Source organism: Notechis scutatus, chromosome 7 (genome assembly GCF_049901735.1).
Source record: "Notechis scutatus isolate UNSWTSFEM ecotype Mainland chromosome 7, rNotScu1.2, whole genome shotgun sequence".
In the NCBI taxonomy this organism is placed as follows: Eukaryota; Metazoa; Chordata; class Lepidosauria; order Squamata; family Elapidae; genus Notechis; species Notechis scutatus.
In genome coordinates this window covers 12,239,457-12,255,020 of record NC_142015.1, presented here as the reverse complement: position 1 = coordinate 12,255,020, position 15,564 = coordinate 12,239,457, and the positions used below count along the sequence as shown (strand labels likewise).

General features: G+C 38.2%; 1 protein-coding gene across 1 annotated transcript in view; it reads left to right on the top strand.

Annotated features, from left to right (window-relative positions):
* KCNU1 (potassium calcium-activated channel subfamily U member 1) overlaps window positions 1-15,564 on the top strand; it is a 137,638-nt gene that overhangs the window by 11,157 nt on the left and 110,917 nt on the right. The window contains exons 4-7 of the mRNA XM_087969817.1: window positions 226-316; window positions 1,493-1,604; window positions 3,489-3,564; window positions 5,323-5,398. Coding sequence (XP_087825943.1) covers window positions 226-316; window positions 1,493-1,604; window positions 3,489-3,564; window positions 5,323-5,398 — 355 coding nt within the window. The remainder of the gene's footprint in view (window positions 1-225; window positions 317-1,492; window positions 1,605-3,488; window positions 3,565-5,322; window positions 5,399-15,564) is intronic.

The window sequence follows — 15,564 nt, the reverse complement described above, 5'->3', positions numbered from 1 at the left end:
AATGAAATCAGACACTTGACTAAATTCTAATTTCCAATTCCATTCCTGCTCTGATTTTTCTTAATGATTATTAAAACTTTTTAAAGGAATGCTGTTCTGATGAAAATATGCAACCTGGTTATTTTAAAGAATTACTATGGGTTGATTTAAAAAAAATTAAGTCCTGTCTTAATATAAACAATAATTACTCATAAATCATAAACAATAATTTCCCCCTTACTACAGTGTTAAAGAGTTTTGTCTCACCTTTGAAGACCGGACAATTTTGATCGATCTATTCTTTAATTTATTTTTTCTTCTGCATTTTGGATTGCGGGTAAGAAATATTTGCAGTTAAACATATTTTAAAAGAGAATAAGAGGGGGAGACCTAGGAATGGCTCAGAAATTTGTTTAAATTTGCATTGCAATGTGGATTGTAATACAAACATGCCTACTTCTAATTTCCTTAAACCAACTGCGTAGCAATGCAATTATTCTGTAATTTTCACATTCTTCCAAATTTTGTTAGTTTTGAGTACTTTTTAAAATAATTTGTAGAAAAGTGAATACCATAATATATCTATATGTGAAAATGAGCACACTTTTTGACAAAGTTATTTTATATATTTATTAAATTTATTTGCTATCCATTTCACCATAAGGAGACTTATAATGAATACAAAATTGTATTGGTTTAGAAAAGTATGCAGAAAAATGCTTTAGAAGAACTCTTGCAAGCCAGTTAAGATATGGAATAGGGGTAAAATGTTGGAAAAATGGGAATATTGACACATTATTACACTGATAGAACTATCAGTTTCCTACTTTAAATTTAAGATAGGTCTGGGAAAAATAATTATATCACTCAGGTTGTGGGCTGTCATTTGACATTACCTCTTCTTTTTTAAAAAATTTTTACAACAAAAACAACAAATAAAAACCATCTTTCAAATTTTACAGTGTGTCGGTTGGGTTCATATATCTTGTGCATAAACTAATAATTATTGTACATTTCTTATTTATTTATGTTCTTATTTATATCAACCTTCTATGTTATATTGTTACATCATTGTATCATCCTTAAAATTTTTGTTTCAATCCTAGTTTATCTTTCAAGAACAGGTCCCAATATTGACTAAATTATATTCATAATATTATTTATTAAAAAATAATCAATTGTATTGTATTATTGCTACTACAACATATTTTACATTCTTACTCTTCTATCTAACCATTCATAAAATAAATTCCAAATCTCATAAAACTCCTTTTCCTCCTGTTCTCTAATTGCCATTGTTAATCTATTCATTTCTGCACATTCCATTATTTTCTTGATAGTTTCCTCTTCTGTTGGAATTTTCTCATTTTTCCAATTTTGTGAACCTTACCTCTACTGTTTTGAAGTCTGATCACATCATGAGGCAAAAAGACCAAATAGGGAGAGAATAGTTTCATTATCTCTGACAATGTGCAGTGCTGTGGTTTTCTTTGTTTTTATGTTTACTTTTTAGTTTTTGGCAGCAAGTGACAAGCTAGCATTCTGGTTGGAGCTTAATTCCATTGTGGATTTCTTCACAATAACCCCAGTCTGTACAGCCTTCTATCTAGGAAAAAATTGGCTTGGTAAGTACACATCTCAGTTGTATGTTTCGAAGGAATTTTCAGTCATCCAGGTCATAGTTCTCCCAAAGGTGCTTTTTCAAAAGGCCACTGGACTTTCTTTATTTTTCTTTGAAGACATTTTGCTTCTCATTCAAGAAGCTTTGTCAAAACTGAAGAATCTTCTCTGATGAAAAGCAAAATGTCTTCAAGGAAAAAAAATTAAAAAAAATCCAGTTGCCTCTTAAAAATGACCTTTGGGACATTTCAATTGTGTCAATTTATGAGTTATGGTAAACCAAAGACAGACAAATCAAAAACTTGGAATGTATGGTAGTGGTCAAGTCTCTGTTTGTGCCCCTTGGACTTTCTTTGACAATGATGTCTGAAAACACACAAAATCTGGATCCACTTTAAGATGGAAAATATTTGTAAAATGTCTATACATATGAGTCTTGAATCTATGTTTCCCAGGTTCTCATCCCATGCTTTAATCATCCCACTTAACTTTAGAAGCTTATCTAATTTGGCATTGTGTGTTTTTGAACCAAAGCATATATTAAAAATGTGTAATACCTCACCTAGGTAGCAACTGAACATATTAATCATTGTAGGAAGAAAAATCCATCTGGTTCAGTGCCAAACTAGGAATAAAATGGAGGCTCTTTAAGAAAGAAAATTTATTGATGAACAGAACCATAGTGTGCAGTACTGGGGCTGCTGACAAATTAGCTTGATGAGTGCAAGGATTTTTATACAGTTTCTGAAATGTTGCAGGGATTGTGCAATGTAGTGAGCCTGGTATCTTTTGCTATTCTAATGGTGGTGGGTTAATCCTATTATGTCCTAAAAGTTCACATCTTGTCCTTAGAATCTGCATGGTGGAAGGGTGTAAATTTTAATTCCATTGATGGAAATGAAGGTGTTTGTAAATAGGCTGGCCCAGGGTTTCTTGATGGGCACAAAATAGCTCTAAAGACTTCAGGCATTTGCTGTAGGCTATTAAGAAAGACTGCTTTCTGCCTCTAAGAACATGTTTCTCCATTTCTCCTTTGGGAAATATAATATTCTACCTCTTTTAATATTCCCAAAAATATTTCGTTCTGTAGGAGAGGGCTTCCCACACTATCAATGTTCCTCCAGTGGTTGTGTAGGAAAGGTTTTAATCAATGCCATTAAGAAAACAATTCTTGCATTTCTTCCTATTGCTTCTTATGTAATTCAATGAAAACATAATTTCCTTTTGAAATTCCTTTCAAAAGGATATCTTGATCATATCTTCATAGCTGGAATGTGGCATTGTTGCTTTTGTTTTATGCAATCAGATAAAAAAATTAATTAAATTTCCAGGGAAATTGAATCTTGTTCCATTGAGCTTTTTCAGGCTGGATGACAAGGAGAATCAGAATAAAGGAACAATATAATACATATATTACCAGAAGCAGAATTATTTCCTGATTCTATGTGTAAAACATACATAAAAACTCTTAAATCAGGGAAATTTGAAAGAAATTCTAGAACATTCTGAGAATAAGAGAGAAAATTCATAGTTCCCCCCCAAAAACTTGAGAAATTGGATGCTTGTTAAGGACAAGTGAATTTCCAGTGAATAAAGGATTCCCTCTAGCAAGTTTTTGTTGAATTCAGTAACTGCAGATTTTCTGTAATGTGCCATATTTGATGTGGCATTAAATGTGACCAAATATATATTTATTGCAACCATCACATATCAAATATGTTTGGCTTTTAATTATCTGCAAAATGATAATAATACCACCTACTATTTAGAAATTAAAATAGGTATGTATTATTTCAGTCTAAATGTTGCTGCCATACTTCAATCATACTTCAATCACCAGAAACAAAAAAGACAATTTCATCTCTTTCCTCATTTCCTCCTCTTTATAGGTTTACGCTTCTTAAAAGCATTGAGATTGATGGAACTTCCCAAAATTTTGCAGTTTCTCCAAATCACCACTAGTGGGTAAGACAATTTTTTTGTGTCATTATTAAGTCCCTCTTTTTTTGCTTCCAACTGGCATTTGTGCAGCGGTCAGCTAAAGCAAAATCAAAGTGGTCTCTAGCTCAAAATATGTTGATATCCTTTAACCCAATTTGAAGAGAGGGCTTCCACTCCTGGTCAGGTTAGCTAAGTAAAATTGACTTTAGGTCTTCCTATGCAGGTATCTCTTGAAGATTCAAAATCTCTCTTGCAATCATGTACAAATAAGCAGTGAATATTCAATTAAACTGTTTTATTGCTATAGCCTATGCACAAGAATCTTCTCAATCAACAGTATTAGCTTAGAGTTAGATAAGGGTTAACAGCACATAAGGAAGGTTGGATTTTGTTTGTAGTTACATAGCAATTCTAGACTAATCCCCCTTTTCACTCCACCCTCAAGTTATGCCACTCTTTCTTTCACACTTGCACTTTCCACTAATTTTTTTTTATTCCTGGGTTGCCGACTTCATCTACATTCTGAACTTTATTTTGCACTCTCCTTCATGTAATTCCCATTTAGACTACTCCTATTGGTTCACTTCCAACATCCCCAAAAATGCCTTATCCAGAATCATATCAAACTGACCTTGCAAGTTAGTTTTACTGCTTGCTCATGGCTCTCCATTGTACTAGTAACTTGCTCATGGTTAGGCTTTGGCATACCTTTTTGCTTTCCACTATTTGTTGGTCAAAACATACTTTGGTTTGGGCAAAAAAGGCTAATGTGTCTCGTAACTCTATTTGCAGTTTCTTGTACTAATGCAATGTTATCTGCCTTCATATTACCAAAAAATAGATCCAATGTTTTATTTTTTATGCATGGATTTTTTTTCTGGATTTAGATATGGGAGTTGAAACAGATATGGAAAATCTGTAAAAGTTGGATGATTTAAGATATTTCACCCTTGAGTTTCTGATGGTTTCAATTAGATTTCAGGTTCCTCTTGTGGGATTTTCTCTTGATGCCATCAGCAACGCTTTCAGGAAAGTACAAACAGAATAACATAATTGGAAGGGACCTTGGAGGTCCCTTGCTTAGGCAGGAAACCTTATACTATTTCAGACAAATGGTTGTCCAATCTCTTCTTTAAAACCTCCTGTGTTGGAGCACCCTCAACTTATGGATGCAAGTCATTCCACTGATTAATTGTTTAACTGTTGGGAAATTTCACCTTAGTTGCAGATTGGTTCTCTCTTTGATTAGTTTCCATCAATGACAGAAACAACCTAGAACTAAGGAGAAATTTCCTGACAGTTACACCAATTAATCAGTGGAATGACTTGCCTCTAGACATTGAAGGTGTTTCAACACTCCAACAATTCTATATGGCACATACAACTACTACTGAAATTGTTTTGTAGCAGTGTTTTATTAAAAAAGAACTGGTTAAAAGAATTGAGCTACAAAGAACCTAGGACAAACTGCCTGCTCTGCCTGAACTGAAGCAATTCAAACTGTACCACAATGGGCTGATAAAAGACCTCTAATGCTTCAATTCCTTTTGGTAGCAGAAAAGGGAGTGAAAAGGTATTTGTGATATTATTATTTGTTTTCTCCCTCCATGGGCCAGAAACAGGATGAGAAATGCAATTAATGAATCAATCAATGTCCACTTGAGTTAAGAACATTATTTAATAGTGCCTCACTTGGAAGACCCTCAAAGGATTAAATGGAGGTGAATGTTGCACCTATTCCTTTGAAACTCATCCATATCAACCCTCTCCTTGCATGTTCAGTACTGCAATCAAGCTGTCCAAACTGCTAGCTGTATTTGTCAGTACCTGGCTCACGGCTGCAGGATTTCTTCACTGGGTATGTATCAAGATTCCTGATGAAAATACCAGTGAAAGCAAATGTCTGGTTATTTAACAGTAAAGGTAGATTTCATACTGAATGTCCTGACTGAATGTAGTTTGATTCAAATAAAACTGTAGGGTTTAACTTTGAAACTGCTTGCATTCTATACTAACATGTGATGTTCCTTAAAATATCTTTTAACTTAAGTTGACATTAACTTACATTGGATTCAAGATTTTTTGTTCTATAGATGCTGGCAGAAGAAATGATCAGTGAAAGTTTAATAGCAATAGCACCTAGACTTATATACTACTTCATAGTGCTCTCTAAGCAGTTTACAGAATCAGCATGTTTTGTTTGCAAAACAAATTTTATGTGACAGACTGAGCTAGCCAATGGCAGATAGATAGATTGCTGAATGAATCTGTGATTCTGTGAGCAACTCAATCTGCCTGCCTGCTTTGCCTGATTTTGGGTAAAAGTTGCTCTTTTTTATAAAAAAAATCAATATTTATATAAATATTTATAATATTTACATACAAGCCATGCTCAGCCAGTCACATGACCACCAAGCCACATCCACAAATTAGGCCATGCCCACAGAACCAGTTAGTGGTCCCTGGGATCTAAAATTATGAGTTTGGTCCCTGAGGTCCAAATGGTTGGCGACCCCTGTTTTAAACGGTTTAATTTCACTCTCAAATATTTTCCTTGGAGAAAGAACTTCTTAGCAGGTGCACTCTCCAGAAAACCCCAGTACAACAGCAAAAAGATTGAGGTTATAAAACCAATGATCCAACTGACCCAACTAGCAGCCAAAGTAATCACCCAGACACAATTGGGAAAAAATCATCACTGACTGAAAACACAACATCAATATTTTTAGGAAGCACTACTTAAGGATGACTGGCTCCAGGCTAACAAAAACGCTTGTTTACTCAAAGATTGACTGGCTTGGGTAGAAAATAAACTTTATGTCCCTGCAAGCCAGAGAATGGATCTCATGAAATGCTACCATGACTCCAAAATAGCAGGACACTTTGGGTTTGTAAAAACACTGCACCTTATCAAAAGACAATTTTGATAGCCATCTCTCAAAAAGGACATTGAAAACTATGTTGCAAGCTGCCCCACCTGTGCTGCTGGCAAAGAGAAGACAAGGAAAATCTCCTGGACTTTTACAGTCAGTAAAGGAGTGGACAAATAACTTACAAGCCATGTGGCCAGTGGTAAGATTATCTTTACAGGAAGCTAGAGCAGTTTTTAAAGCTCAAGCAGACAAAAAAATCCTGCGATCCTAAACCTTTCAAGATTGGGGACCGTGTATATTTGTCCACAAAATTCTTAAGATCATTACAACCATCTAAGAAACTAGGGCCAAAATTCATTGGCCCATTCCCCATCTCCAGAATTATGGTAGAGTTTCGACTTCCCAAAACACTTAGGCAGATTCATCCAATATTTCACTGTGGCTTGCTTAAACCGGAGATCACTTCAAACCTCCATCATGGTACATGGCGAACAACATTTTGAAATCAAAGATATCTTTGATTTGCGCACTCACCATGGATCCACACAATATTTAGTAGCTTGGAAACATCTTCCTTCCTCAGAAAATGAGTGGATAACCAAATGACACGTAAAAGCACCCACATTACTCTGAAAGTTCCACCTAAAATACCCTGATAAACCATCCTAAATTGCAAATGTAACACATGATTTTTGTTTTTTCCAGGTAGACCTATCTGTTTTTTAAGGAGGGCAGGATGTCAGATCCATGTATCTGTCATTTCTTCAATGGAAGGAGAAAAGTGGGTGGGAGACTGATAAAGAAATCCTTCTTGATGTAACCTGAATATATTTAATCTTATACTGAATTTGTATAACCTATACATGATACCATGGAGGGATGAAACCCAGATGGCCGGAACCTATCACCTCTGGGAGAGACAGCCAGGAGATGAAGAGACCATAAAAATTCCACAGTGGGGGAATTAGGTATGCCCTGGGAAACTCTGAAAAAGATCATTCTAAAAAGGGGGTGGGAGGGAATTAACATGTTGGCTCTTTGTTGGCTCTCTTTCTCCCTTGCCTTTCTCTTGCCTTCTTTCCTCATCAAGATAAGGGGAGGAGTTATAAACTCCCTTATCTATCTCTGCATGCCTGAGAGACCTTAGATGCTGCTTTTAACCCCTACATGAATTATCTCATCTCAATAAAGGATTCCTTTTGATACGTTTTGACACGTTTTCAGAAGTTCATTCTACTTGATTGAGTGGGAAAAGTTCTGTAGCCTGACAGTTCCCATCTGTGGTGATCTTGGAGCCCAGGAAAATAAAATCTGTCACTACCTCCATTTCTTCCCCATCTTTTTGCCAGGAATTGAGAGGGCTGGATGCCATGATCTTAGTTTTCTTAATGTTGAGTTTCAAGCCAACTTTTGTAATCTCCTTCTTCACCTTCATCAAGAGGCTCTTTAGTTCCTCTTCACTTTCTGCCATTAGAGTGGTATCATCTGCATATCTGAGGTTGTTGATATTTCTCCTGGCAATCTTAATTCCAACTTTTGATTCATCTAGCCCCACCTTTCTCATGATGTGCTCTATATATAAGTTAAATAGGCAGGGCAACAGTATACAGCTTTGCCAAACTCCTGTCCCAATTTTGAACCAATCAGCGGTTCCGTGTCCAGTTCTCACTGTTGTTTTTTGACCCGCATATAGGTTTTTCAAGAGACAAATAAGATAGTCTGGTACTCCCATCTCTTTTTTTTTTTTTTTTGAAACAAATTTTATTAATTTTACAGACAAACAAAGCATCATTAAACATTAAAGACATTAAACCTCTTTCCATTATAAATTTTTACCAGGCAGATAAAACATTGTTTTATACAATACAATTCTAATATATCCCATTTCCACTTAAATATTTTTTAGCAGATTTCTCATTATTTCTCTTTGCTCTTATTCAATTACATTTCTTCTATATTTATCCATTTTATACTCATCATATTCATATTTCCCTCTGCCTTGTTTACAAATATTCCTCTCGCTTTCTCCCAAGGTTTTATTAAATCTCCATCAAACATACACACACAAAACACAAAAACACAAAACTTCTTTTTTAAAAAGTAGCTTGGCCCCGGATTACCTCTCTTTGTATGGACTTCAATTAAATTCATGTTCAGCTTATATGCCATTACCTATCTTATTACCCTTCTATATCTTCATTATAACTTCTCCCCGCTTTCCCCTCTTCTTAATTCTATTTTATTTATTTCATCTTAATTTAAATCATTATATTTGTATCTTTTGTCCATTCTTTTCCAATTATCCATTTATCTCATTCATATTAGAAAAAAAAAATATTTCTCCTGAAATCACTAATCAAAGTATGATGCCTTTCCATCGCTCCCCTAGATTAACATTTAAGGTAACCCCTAATTCCCTATCTAATTCTGCTTAGTACATTCTACTTACTAAAATAGTAAATCCATAAAGTAATTAAATATATAATTAAACATTAAATCTCATAGCATTCCAATTATCTATTTCAAAAACAAATACCATAATAATAAGTTCATACAAACATCCACACAATAGTCAATTAAACTCTATACTTAAACTAAATATTTTAAACATTCCTTTTAATATTTTATTAAATCTTAAAATCTATCATTATTAAACCTTTAATGTTTTAATCTTTACTTAAGCCTTATAAAATTCTAATTTTCTATTTCTAATACAAATACTACAATACTATCATGTACCTTGCAGAAACATTTTGCAACAAAGTTATGCATTACCCATTATCCCTAAAAAAAGATTTCTTTTCCACATCTTGTTTCATACCTTTGTGGCTTTTTTCCCCCTTCTTCCTTCCTATCTTGTCCCATCTGGTCTTTTTACCCCCCTTCGCTCCCCCCCTCTGTTGTATTTCTCTTTTCTTTTGCTTTCTAACATTGTATTGATTTTGCATCTTATTTTTCTCTTTCTTGGATGTTTTTTTAAGTCTTATGTCCTTTTTCCTTCCTCTCTTTTTCCTTCCTTTCTTGATCAGCTTTGTAGACTCATTAAAGATGGCTTCTTCTTCTTCTTCTTCTTCTGCATCCTCCATTAATTGTTGTGTTTGTTGATAAGTGGCAAGCGCCATTTCTAAAAAGCAAAAAATTTCTCACACCGTCTTTACCTTTTTTTATTTTACCATATTCTTCTCTCAGTTCATCAACAGATAAAGCCATTATAAACCTTTTCTTCTTCTTTTTTCTCTTCTTCTTCTTTTTAAAACAACCAAGATAATTCAAAGCTTGAAACAATTCCCCAAAATCCCAAAGTCATCAAACAATCCAAACAGAACACAAAGTTCTTCACACTTTTTCTTCCTGGGGTAATATCAATTGGCAAGGGAAAAAAAAAACCCAATCTGTATTTTAAAGTCTTATTACAATTAACTTCCAATCTCAAAATCTTCCAGGCATCTCCTCCAACAAAATCTTAATAAAAATTTTCCTTTTGTCCTCTCCCTTCCCACTTATAACAGAAAGCTTTAAATTTTTACCTTCTGTAAAATAGCAGGATTTTCAATATCCATTTGTTAAATCCATGTGGAAGGAGAGTAAACTTTCTCTTTAAACACTTTCACTCGCCGCTTGTAAATCTCTTCTGGAAACAAAGTATCTTTCAAAAACTCAGGATTTTCAGGATATTACTTGTATCTTATAGTCCCAGTTCAGCCAAAAAACTTTCGCTTCAGAATTTTCTCCTTCTTCCTCCAGCACAATCTTGTCCAGCTGTCAGCTTCTTTGTGGCGGCCATTACTGACCGCTGCTCCACCGCCTTGAGAAAAGAGGGTTAAGCCGGGTGGGGAAGGGGTCTGCGAAAACCCCAACCCCCTGTCCGGATCCCTCCTATCTTCGGCTGCCTCTTCGTGGCAACCTTAGCCCCCAGATCTGTGGATCGGAGGCACCAAAGCGGCTAGCGCGGCAGGGATCGCGCAGGATCGCAAATCCCTGCCGCTAGCGAAGCCGACAAACCGGAAGTCCCTGGTACTCCCATCTCTTTAAGAACTTGCCACAATTTGTTGTGATCCACACAATCAAAGGCTTTAGCATAGTCAATGAAGCAAAAGTAGATGTTTTTCTGGAACTCTTTAGCTTTCTCCATGATCCAGCGTATGTTGGCAATTTGATCTCTAGTTCCTCTGCCTCTTCAACATCCTTCCTGTACTTCTGGTAGTTCTCGATCCACATACTGCTGGAGCCTAGCTTGTAGGATTTTAAGCATACTTTACTAGCATGTGAAATGAGTGCAATGGTGCAGTAGTTTGAACATTATTTTGCATTGCCCTTCTTCAGAATTGGAATGTAAACTGAACTTTTCCAACCCTGTGGCCACTGTTGAGTTTTCCAAATTTGCTGGCAAATTGAGTGTAGCACTTTTACTGCTCAGCTGGAATACTGTCACCTCCACTAGCTTTGCTGTTGCTCAGACCTCCTAAGGCCCATTTGACTTCACATTCCAGGATGTCTGGCTCAAGGTCAGTGATCACCCCATTGTGTTTATCAGGGATGGTAAGCTCTTTCTTGTATAGTTCTTCTGTGTAATTTTGCTACATCTTCTTAATCTCTTTTGCCTCTTTAGGTTTTTGCCATTTTGGTCCTTTATCATGCCCATCTTTGCATGAAACGTTCCCTTCATATCTCCAATTTTCTTGCAAAGATCTCTGGTCCTCTCTCTTCTATTGTTTTCTTCTATTTCTTTGCACTGTTCATTTAAGAAGTCATTCTTATCTCTTCCAGCTATTTTTGGGAATTCTGCATTCAATTGAGTGTGTCTTTCTCTTTCTCCCTTGCCTTTCACTTGCCTTCTTTCCTCAGCTATTTGTAAAACTTCCTCAGACAGCCATTTTGCTTTCTTGCATTTTTTTTTCTTTGGGATGGTTTTAGTTGCTACCACTTGTACAATGTTGTGAACCTCTGTCCATAGTTCTTCAGGTATCCTGTCTATCATATCTAATTCCTTAAATCTATTTGTCACCTCTACTGTATATTCATCAGGGATATGATTTAGTTCATACCTGAGTGGCCTAGTGCTTTTCCCTACTTTCTTCAATTTAAGCCTAAATTTTGTGATGAGAAGCTCATGATCTGAGCCACGTTCAGCTCCTGGTCTTGTTTTTACTGACTGTATAGAGCTTCTCCATCTTTGGCTGCAGAGCACATAGTGTCAGGATTCCAGTAGTTACCCCAATTAAATCATGAGTCTCGAGCCAAACTTCCAAAAATAAACAGAATTTATTGGGAGTTAACATGCCAGCACAACCTGGGTGCAGCCGACTCTAAGACACACAATTCACTGTCACCCTTGACCCTGGTTTTCCCCCAGCCCTCTGGGTGTATCTTAATTCATATTCTCCAATGAAACATGTCCATAGCCAAGAGTTCATCAATCATGTTTTCTGGTTAGATTTTTGTGTGGCAGAAACTTTAGTCACCTAGTTACAATATCTGAAAAACTATTCATGGAATGCACTTTCAATTTCAAGCTGCCACATTGCTCTTTCAAAACCCTTTCCCCCCTCCCTTTCTGTTGGCAACTTTAAAACACCCATCAAAATGTTTTATGAGTTGACATTCAGCTCCCATCACTTCTTGCAGGTGACCTGTATGACACAAGAAGAAAACAGATTTATTGCAGGTATAGGACTTAGGGTTGCAAACTCCCCCCGCCCTCAGGCTTGGTTGGATTTTTCTGCATGGAACCTTGCTACAAGGCTTGGGCATTCCTACTCTTTACCCAAGTTGCCTCTGATAAGGGGTAGACTTTCCACTTCATTAAATATTAGAGTTGTCTCTTGTGCCACCTTGAATCGAGGGTTCACTGCACCTCATAATGGGTTTGGCTTCTATGATCACGGGGTCTGGAGGCTCATGAGGTAGAGGCCTCAGGATTGATCTGACCATGGGTTTTAAGAGGCTACTATAGAATACCGGGTGTATTTTCCCTAACTATCTGAAGTTGCCCGGTGACTGAATTGATGATCTTTACTATGGGGAATGAACTTTGGCCCCAATTTCTTGCTAGGGAGTCTTCACCTCAGATATTTGGTGGAGAGATAGACCTTCTCCCCCAACTGGAATGACCATTGCAGGGCTCGGTGTTTGTCTGCCTGTCTTTTATAGCTCTGTACCACTTTTGCCAGTACTTTTTTGACATTCTCCCAAGTTGCTTTCAGCATTGATATCCAATTGGTCTGGCTGACTGAGGAGGGGGGAATCCCTTGAATAGTCAGGCATTGGACAAAGTCCATACCACACACCACCCTGAAGGGGGTTAGTCCCATGCTACTGCGAAGAGCATTATTGTACACGACCTCCACGAGAGGCAGAAAGTCCACCCAATTGGACTGCTGATAATTCACGTAGCATCTCAGGTACTGCTCTACCATGGCATTTAATCTCTCTGGTACTTGGATGAAAAGCCAAGCTAAGGCCCTTGGATGACCCAATAGTCCACAGGAACTCCTTCCAAAATTTGGCCATGAACTGGACCCCTCTATCTGATATAATTCTCTGTGGTACTCCATGAAGTGGTAGACGTGTTTCAAAAACAGCTTGGCTAACTAGTGGTGAGGGTAGTCTGCTACAAGGTATGAAATGTGCCTGTTTGGAAAATAAGTCTATTACAGTCCAGATCACCATGTTTCCTCCACTTTTCGGCAACTCCACTATGAAATCCATTGTGATCTCCTCCCATGGCCTTGTTGGCTCTGCTACCATCTGTAGCAGTCCTGGGGCATTTCCTGGTTATTTTTTCATCACAGCGCGGATGGTACAACTCTTTACATAACTATCCACATCTTTCTTTATGCCAGGCCACCAGAATTGTCTCTGAGCTAAGTGTAAAATCTTTAAGAACCCGAAGTGGCCTGCTGGTTTGGCATCATGGGTCCTCTGAAGGACTAGAGTGCATAGGGATTCTGGGATGTAGAGTTTTGTCCCTTTCCATGCTAGATCATCTATTTTTGCTAATATGGGTTGATTGTCTCAGAACCAGTGGTCTGCTAGCAATTCGGTTCTTAATTTTGTATTTAAGTCGTCTGCAGGTTGGTCTTGCTGATCGCGGCATTGTCATCTGGTGGTTACTTGGACAACTATTTGGGTATTGATGGCATTTATGACCTCCTCCCTTTTGTATTTATAGTGGGGCATGCAGGGAAGGGCATCAGCAGAAAGTTCTTTTCCCCCGGGATGTGTTTTAGCACGAAGTCTAATCGGTTGAAGTATTGAACCCAGCAGACTTGTTTGGTTGATAGTTTTCGTGGGGTCCTTAGGGCTTCCAGATTTTTATGATCAGTCCAGACTTCTAATGGCCTCTGCCTCCCTTCCAGCAGGTGGTGCCAGGTTTGCAGTGCTCATCTCACTGCAAAAGCCTCTTTTTCCCATGCAGCCCATCGCCTGTCTGTGTCCGTGAGTTTGCAGAAGGTGTAGGCGCAGGGCTGTAGGCTTCCTTGGTCATTTCTTTGGTGTAACACTGCTCCCACTTCCATATCTCTGGTGTTCACTTGAATGATGAAGAGTTGTTTGGGGTCAGGATGTTTTAACACCAGTTCTTTTGCAAATAGTTCTTTCAGTGTTTCAAATACTTTTTGACAGGTTAGGTTCCATTGTAGGGGTTGCCCCGGGCAGGGTTTCGTTCCTGGACTCCCCATCTTTAGGAGGTCCATCATGGGTTTGGCAATCCTCGTGAAGAAGGGGATGAATTGTTGGTAGAAGTTTGCAAACCCCAGGAAGCTTTGTAGCTGTCTGCAGGTACGAGGGGCTGCCAGCCCAAAACAGCTTGTCCTTTGGCTGGGTCCATCTCTATTCCCTCATTGGAGACTTGGTAATAAGTAGTCCAACTGTGTGTGGTGAAATTCACATTTTGACTGCTTGATATATAAGTTTGCTGCTAGAAGTTTGTCTAGTACCTAGCAGACTAGGGGGTATATGGTCGTTCACCATCTCAATGTTCTCTTGGGATTTGTCCAGCCTCTAGGTTTCTGTCGGAGGTGATCTGGTGAATCCTCTGGGAGGGTTCCCTGCATGGGCAATGCTTCTCTTTGATGGTGAGGAAGGGGTTGAGGTCCCTTTGTTATCCTTAGTCTGTGGCTGCCTCCCTGCCACCAGATGGTCAGGCTCCAGTTGTCTAGCCAGGAAAGTCCCAGTATGATTGCATCTATCATTTTGGGAGCCTTCATCCTTGCTGTCATAAGAATCCGGTGACTGGTCATTGTTGTCTGGGGTTCTTCCCCCTTTGGCTGGATGGAGAGCGACTTCTGCAGCCTGAAGGGCCTTCTGGGATGCGTTGGTGGCATGTCTGGGGTCTTGTTCCGGTCATGCCCTGGGTAATGATTTCAGCCTTGGTTTCATATCTGGGGTTCTGCCATTGGCTAGCTCAGTCTGTCACATAAAATTTGCTTGCAAGCAAACTCATAAAATTTGCTAGCAAGCAAACTCACAAAATTAACTCACAACACACCATGCATGTAAATATTGAATTTTTTATAAAAAAAGAGCAACTTTTACCCAAAATTAGGCAAAGCAGGCAGATTGAGTTGCTCACAGACTCATTCAGTGATCTATCTATCTGCCATCGGTTAGCTCAGTCTCTCAAATTTGCTTTCCGTGAATCTGCACTGAATTTGCTTGCAAGCAAACCTTCAGTCCTAAGGGAGGTTTGGCTGTGCTGAGCTGAAGATCTAAAGACTAGCTAGAAAGCAAGAAATCCAACCATTTCCTGCTTCCTAGCTAATCTAAATCTCCCAACACAGCAGAACAGATGATGGTCAGAAAAAGGAAACATAGCAGGCAAGTTTGCCGGGTAAGGAGTGAGTGGGCGGGGAGGGTTCCCGGGGTGGTGCAGCCTTGTGTTTCTGCACAGCCTGGATTAATTGCTTTGGGGGGTGGTCTGGGGGTGAGATTTCTCTACGGCCCACCAAAATTTTCTCACGGCCCACCAGTGGGCTGCGGCCTACTCGTTGGCGACCACTGGTTTAAAATATTGAGCCCACCTTGCTTGTTTTTCAGAGAGTTTCCTTGGATTTCTCAGGGCTTCCAGATTTTTGTGATCAGTTCATACTTCAAAGGGGATTTGGTTTCCTTCCAGAAAATGTCTCCATGTGAGCATTGCCCACTGCACGGA